The sequence below is a fragment of the Condylura cristata genome, unplaced genomic scaffold (genome assembly GCF_000260355.1).
Source record: "Condylura cristata isolate star-nosed mole 26May11 unplaced genomic scaffold, ConCri1.0 scaffold00017, whole genome shotgun sequence".
Classification (NCBI taxonomy): domain Eukaryota; kingdom Metazoa; phylum Chordata; class Mammalia; order Eulipotyphla; family Talpidae; genus Condylura; species Condylura cristata.
The window spans coordinates 40,042,353-40,049,173 of record NW_004567118.1 but is presented as its reverse complement, the minus strand read 5'-3'; the positions used below and the strand labels follow the sequence as shown (position 1 = coordinate 40,049,173).

At 55.2% G+C, this 6,821-nt stretch overlaps 1 protein-coding gene across 1 annotated transcript in view; it reads right to left on the bottom strand.

Annotated features, from left to right (window-relative positions):
• TMEM132E (transmembrane protein 132E) overlaps nucleotides 1–81 on the bottom strand; it is a 55,170-nt gene extending 55,089 nt beyond the window's left edge. Inside the window, exon 1 of the mRNA XM_012726411.1 lies at nucleotides 9–81. Coding sequence (XP_012581865.1) covers nucleotides 9–75 — 67 coding nt within the window. The 5' untranslated portion in view covers nucleotides 76–81. The remainder of the gene's footprint in view (nucleotides 1–8) is intronic.
• Nucleotides 82–6,821: the final 6,740 nt, after the last annotated feature.

Genomic DNA, 6,821 nt, shown 5'->3' with positions numbered 1-6,821 from the left:
ACACTTACCGTGGGCTAGCAACGCCGAGAAGCAGAGCAGGGCGGCGCCGCCGCGGCCCGACATCCCTGGGGCCATGGCCGAAGCAGGAATGGGAGGGGGCCGAAGGGGCAACAGACGTCGACGACTAAGCCCCAGGCTGGGCTTTGTCACATTCAATTCAGGGTAGCCGTGGGGTCTAGCCGTCTCTATTGAGGCTTTGGGGGCCAGGAAGTGCAATTCGGGGACACTTTGAGGGGAGGGGGCGTCCCGGGCGCGGCCGGCTACACCCTGGAAGCTGGTGGGGGCGCAGTACTGGGCGGGAGGAGCCTCCACCTCCCCTGGCTGGTGCCCCCTGCAGGATCTGTGCAGCGAGGGGGGAGCCGCACGTGTGGTCCCGGAGGCCACGGACGTCTCCCGGGCTGCCTAGGGCCAAGTGCTCGATCTCCCGGCCCCGCGGCCCGTCTTGAATCTGAACTCGCTCGAGGTGGTCGACTTCCAAAGCAAGCTCCAATTTCTTCGGTTTCGGTAGTAACCCTACGTGGACAGCGTGGCTTCCTTCCTCCAAGCACCCTGCAGCAGCTCCAGCAGAAAAATCCCAGGCTAGGTGCAAACGAACGATTTCTTTCGCAAAGAAAGAGAAGAAAATCCAGGCAACTTTAATCCATCTGGAAAAGGAAAAGTTTCCGTGCAGTGTTGAGACCGGCGAAGCGGGTCGCCACCACCCTAGGCGACACTGGGACGGAATACTCGAGGCTGGCGGCCAGCAGCTTATCCCCTCGCAGCTCACGCTTCGCAGCTCCAGAGCTCTCCCCAGTCTCGACCCGGGCCTGGGCGCCACACAGGCCGGCTCAGTGCAGCCAGCCCGGGCACCGGCCCCGCGGCTGGGGCAGGGGTGTCTGGGCCAGAACCCGCTGCCCCATGGAGATGGGGCTTGGAGAAGGGGGAGCCGGAAAGCCGGCTGAGGCGTCAGACCTGAGCCTTTCTTGCCCCAGGCATCGACTCCAGCCTCTCGGTCGTCGGCGTAATAGGCTGGAGAGGGATTCGACCAGCCCGCGGCAGCCCTGGGTGGCCCCGCTCTCGCCCCAGGTCTCGCTGTCTGAACACAGAGAGGGGTGCGCTGCCCCGCCTAGCCTCTTATTTTCCTTGGAGGAGACCTGTACAAACCTTGAACTTTTCCGGGGTTCAGAGTCTCCGGCGCCTCCTTCTCCCCGCCGCCCCCGCCCTGCCCCCGGACGCCCGCTAGCTGGTTGTCTCGGTGCGGGCGGACACAGGCTTTCGCTCTCCCGGAGTCAGTTTGGGCGAGCGGAGCGCCGCGCCAAGCCCGGGCTGCGGCCGGCGAGATGCGGGCGCCACGCCAGGGGCCGGGGCACCCGGCGCCCGCGCAGCCCGCGGCCACAGAGGCGGCAGCTGGTGCCTACAGGGTCCAACCGAGAGGAGGTGCCGGCGGGGGGGCCAGCACCCCATGGACGTGTGTGGGGGGGAGAGGAAGAATCGAGGCGCAAAAAGGAATAGGAGGTGGGGGGAGCCACCGTGGCACGAAGCAGCCGCCGCCGCCGCCGCCTCCTCGGCGCTCGCGCCGGCTGCTCCGCCGTAAATGACTCGAGAGAGACACACACACTCGCGCTCGCTCGCCCGCCCTCCTCCCCCGTCCGGGATTCGGCGCCCACCCCGGCAGCAGCGGGCGCCGTGCCTGGCGCACTCGCTCCCTTCCCCTCCCCTCGCGGTTCCCTGTGATCACGTGGCCTCGGAGCGCGCAGCCCACGACTCGCGCGCCACGGAGACCCCCACCCCCACCCCCCAGCATCCCTGGCCCCCTCCCTTGTCCACGTGTCCATTCCGCATTCTCAGCCTGGGGGCGCGCGCAGTTCCTTAATGAGACTCTGGCAAGAGCCGACCTCGCGATTCCGCACGGCCCCGTTTTATGTTTTATTTTCCCTCTCCATTGCAGGCCAGCGCAGGGGCCCGAGAGAGGCCGGCCGACTGGCTGCGGCGGCTTCATTTCTCCCCGCTAGACGCCACCGCAGCCACCGAAGTTCCGTTGCAAAGAAAACACATTCCCCGCCGAGGTGTTTTACGGCTGCTTTGCAGAGGAACGGGTAGGGGGCACCCTCCCCTCACCCCCAGAACCTGCATGGAGCTCTAGGGGCGACTGGGTGGGAATCAGGGGAGCTTCCAAACTGCTCATCTCAGGCCTTCCAGAGCTCACTGGCTCAGATTATTTTGGGCTAAGTCCCTGGCGCAACTGGGGAAAAAACCTTGCTGTTGCTGGGGATGTTGCTCCTTTCCTACAGGTTGTTTTGCAAACATGTTTTAGGGTCCTAAAGTGGTGCTTGGAAATACCCCTCTTGTATCTCATCCAAGCACCTGCTAACTGGGGATGGGGGGAGAGGGGAGGAATCAGGTGGTTTCCCATCTGCAGGCCCTTTCCATGAGAGCACAGCCCAGAGCATACCTGGATAAGTCATCCATCAACCTTCAGCCAGACATTGGATCAGTGGCCATGATTTGTGGCATCTTTGGCCAGAAAGCTCCATCCCCCCAGGACTCATGCCCCTCTGCTCTTGAGGGGTAGGTACTTCACTCCTATGAACATAGCTCCTATGGGAGTAATGGGCTGTGGTCTGGAGGGTCATCCCGCATTCTTCAGTTCTTCAGCATTCAGCCAGACTGAGTGTGGGCAAGGTAGGTCACAAGGGAGGCCAGGGACAGGCTGCTCTATCTGTCTTCTTCTGCCTGCCTTGGTCTTAGCCCTCTTGACGCTGTGAATTTCCTTCTCATTCAGAAAAGTGACATTTCTTTTTGGAAAAGAGACTGGAACCATTCCTGGAAGCCTCCCTCCTTCCCATGGCTAGCTGTTGCTACCTCAGCTTCTCCTGGGGCCTGGGAAGCATATTCTCACCCTTTCAGCAATCCCCCATCTGTTTGGAACTGGAGGTGCAGTTTGGGGGAGAGACCCAGCAGGCTTTCAAAGGCCCTGGGGATCCAAGGTGCTGCAATCTTCAAGGAAGGTGATTCTCATTGGGTCCCGAATGCCTGATGGCAATTAGTGTCACCCAAGGTTTTATTAACCATCCATGGAGAAGAAAACCAGCATCAGGCTCTATCTGTGGGAGACAGGTGAAAAGAAGCCACCTTCTGAGACAGAAGGGCTTTAGGAAGAGGAGGAAGGAAATAGGGTGGTCTTTCAACCTTGCCCACCCACCCAAATGGTACCGCCGGCCTTGTAAAGAGAACATGCAGAAGGGAGAGACGTTTGTTTTCCTGAACCGTTGTTTATATCACTGCCCAGTGATGTAAACCCATCTCCCCTGTCCACTCATGTCTGTGGCTGACATGGGGTCTGAGGCTCAGCAATTCCAGCCTCTTCTCCCAAACTTCTCTGGAAATCATGCCCGACTTCTGGCTCTTCTCTCTACCTGTCCCCCATAGTCTTAGGTAACAGGAAATGGGCCTCCCTTCACCTACTCAGTTTCTCCTCCTGCCTCCTTTTCACAACAATATAGTGACCAATACCAGTATTGCAGACCTGAGTGTGCAAGACACACCTAGCTGGTCTCTGTGGCACTTATATTCTAGAGAGAAGACAGACACAAAACTGGTAATAAGTTAATGTGACAGCTTACATTTCTGTTCATCCAATGGAGAAGACTGAACCCAGGGTCAGGTAGGTGGGGTGAGGGCAGTCTGCTGTCTTTAGAGAATGCAATTTCAGTCCCAGTTTTTTCCAGATCCTCCTACATGGACCTACCCTTTATGGACCGGAGCCTTCTGTCAGGTCAGCAGAGCTAACCATCCTCTGATCCTGCAAATGGCGGAGCTTCTCCCTATTTGAGAGAAACACAGGACTGTTGATAGTCTACCCAGGGATTAAATGCCCGGGGGACTCCAACTCCAGTGCCCTGTGGATCTGTCACTCTTGGCTGTGCCAGTTCTAGGGCTCTGGAAGCAAGCAACTGACATGAGGGAGGCCCAGCCAGCTGCCCCAGCTCTTCTAATTCCACATGTCATTTACCTGGACAAGGACTTCCACTCCCCTTGACCTTTCTTCCCACACCTGTAGGCTGCTCTGTCCTCAGTGAGACTGGCAATGTCAACTGGAATCTGGGCAGAGGAGGGCAGAAGAGCAATCCCAGGCTAGAGCAGGTACCTGTCAGGTGTGTATTTTTCTGCCCCAAGTAGCACAATGTTAACTAAGCAGTGGTATCTCCCTTCTGCTTTTCCAACTTCTTGGGTCCACGCATCTACGTAGAAGACTGGCAGTGATTGGAGGGGTTCTCAATCCCCAACTCCTAGGTGGCGACTGGAAGAGCCTCAGCCTCCTGCCAGGCAGCCTGGCCTCCAGTGGACTCTGTCTAAGACCCCCCCAGGTCCTGCATGGATGCCTGTCAAAGACCCCCATGGAAACTGGCCCCACCCTACCATCACAGTGGGCCCAGGGACATCTGCCTTGTTTTTCAGGATGCCTGCCAGTAGGAGATGACAGGACAGGCCAGTGTGGGCACCAGGAAGTGGCCCTCACCATTGCAGAAGGTCTTGGGGCCACCTTAGAATCCTTGCCTGGCTCTGCGAAGAGGGGCTCATTTTACAGACAGAGCGGTTCATTTTACAGAACAAAAGTGAAACGTGTTAATTCTGTCATTTTATTGAACATTTTCATTTTCTTTTGAACTACAATTATGTAGGAAGCATGTATGAGGTACTTGTACACCTAAGTTGAATGACAGAGACAAGACCCAGATGGTCAAGATCTTCATTCTGCAAACCCATGTTGAGCACCCACTATTAAGAGCTTTTTATGAGCCACACATTGTGCTGGGCATTGTGCATGCACTTTCTGAGGCCCCCCTAGAGCTTCCACCCTGTTAAGTAGATACTATTATTCTTGCTACTGCCCAGATGAGAAGACAGATTCAGAGAAGGTAAATTTCTGGCCTAGGGTCACACAGCAGACCCACGCTCAAAACCGGATGTATGTGACTGTGATTCCAAAACTCAGATCTTAACCCACTTTTATTAAGACTTTACAGGCAGTGGGTGCACCAGGCAAAAACAGGCCCTTGCAGGCAGGCAGGGGAGACAGTGGTGTGAATGAGGCCTGCACGGTGCTCCAGGGCCCTACCAGAGAATGCTGTTCTCTCTGCAACACCTAACTGAGCAATTCTTCTGCACCCAGACTCACACAAACTGTTAGACACACACCCAGTTTAATACACAGTTAGGAGTATACGCGGTGAGCATGATTCTGCCTTTGCTCTGTAGCTGGGCCATGTTACCTCCGCCTGCAGACTGATCCTCAAGCTGAAGAATGTCAACAACTAACAGTAGCTGGTCAGGGTCTCAGCTGGCACCCAGGCTGGGCAGTGACCCTACGGTGACCAGTGGTGGCACATGGTGCCTGGTGGCCAGTGTGTGGCTTTTCGGGCAGATCCTGGGGCTTCAGTCTTCCACAGTGGCTGTACTTGCTTGCTAGCACTGCCAAAACTGAGTATCATAGATAAGGGAGCTTCAGCAACACAAAATTATTTTCTCGAAGATCTGGAAGCTGGAAGTCCAAGATCAAGGCGCTGGCAGAACTGGTTTCTTCTGAGGCTACCTTGCCAGCAAGACATTTGCTGTGTCTTTCTTTGTGAGGTGTTTTCTGATATCCTGTGTCTCTCAGAGGGTTATCTGGTAGATTGGGTTAGGGCTCTACCCTATTGGACTGCTTTTAACTTAACCACCTTTTTCAAGGCCTTATTTATAAATACATTGGTATTTCGAATTCTTTGGGGTTGGGACTTCATCATATGAATTTAAGGGAAACGAATTCAATGTACCACGGTGGCCAAGCAATTTGTGAACCAAAGGGGGACTGTTTAGAGGGAAAGGGGGTGCTATTAAGAATTATCTTGGATCAGTAGTCTTACACATTCCATCCAGGGCAAATGCAACATATGGCTTCTGGCCACTCTGGCCCAATCACCCATTCGGCACGCTTACCTTAAACCACCTCAACTCCCTAACCCTCAGTTTCCTCATCTGTTCATTGTGGATCATCACACCAACCTTCTAGTCTTTAAAATGCCAGTTAACATGTCCTATCTCCTAATTAATGTTAGTGACCTTTGCCTTGGGAACCACTTCATTTTCACATGGGGAATGAGGTTTCTCGGGACGTGATTTCAGAGTTTCAACCCTGATTCTGTTTGACTGTGGGTTCAGTTCAGACCTTGTGCTCCAGTTCTAATAGCTGCATTTGTGTGTTCAGTCACTCATGTGGTCTCACTCTGAGCCATCCTTTCCCTCTGAAGCCTTCCCTGACACTGCCCAGGCCCCATCCCTGTTTTGTGCACCTTTAAGCTCTGTTTCCTACAACTAAGCCTGCCTCTCTTCCCACAGAGAGGAGGCCCAGGATGGCAGGTCCTGTCTGTGTTGTGCCCACTGGATCAGACCCCTTAGGGGCTGATCTCCGATGGGAGCCCAATGAGTTGCTATTCATAAATAAATTGTTCCTCAACCACCCTGTGTCTGGAGCTATGCTAGTTGAATAAGGTGGTGTCTGCCATCCTGTGGGAGAGGAGAATGGACAGAAACACAAATTACATTGCAGAATGCACCAGAGGGAAGCGCAGGGCTCTGGAGGCTGGAGGAGGGGACCCTAACTCCAGGCCTTGATCTGGTTTACAGGAGATGGGAGGGTTTCCGAGAGGAGGTGAGCTTAGAGTTGCATAGAAGCAAAGACAAGTGGTGTAGGCCAGAAACATGGGGAGGGGAGAGAGGAGAAGGCTGTGGGAAAGGTGAGCAGCTTTTTATAAGAGGCTGGGGTACAGTATGACCAGGAGACTGAGTGCTTCTGCCTGGCT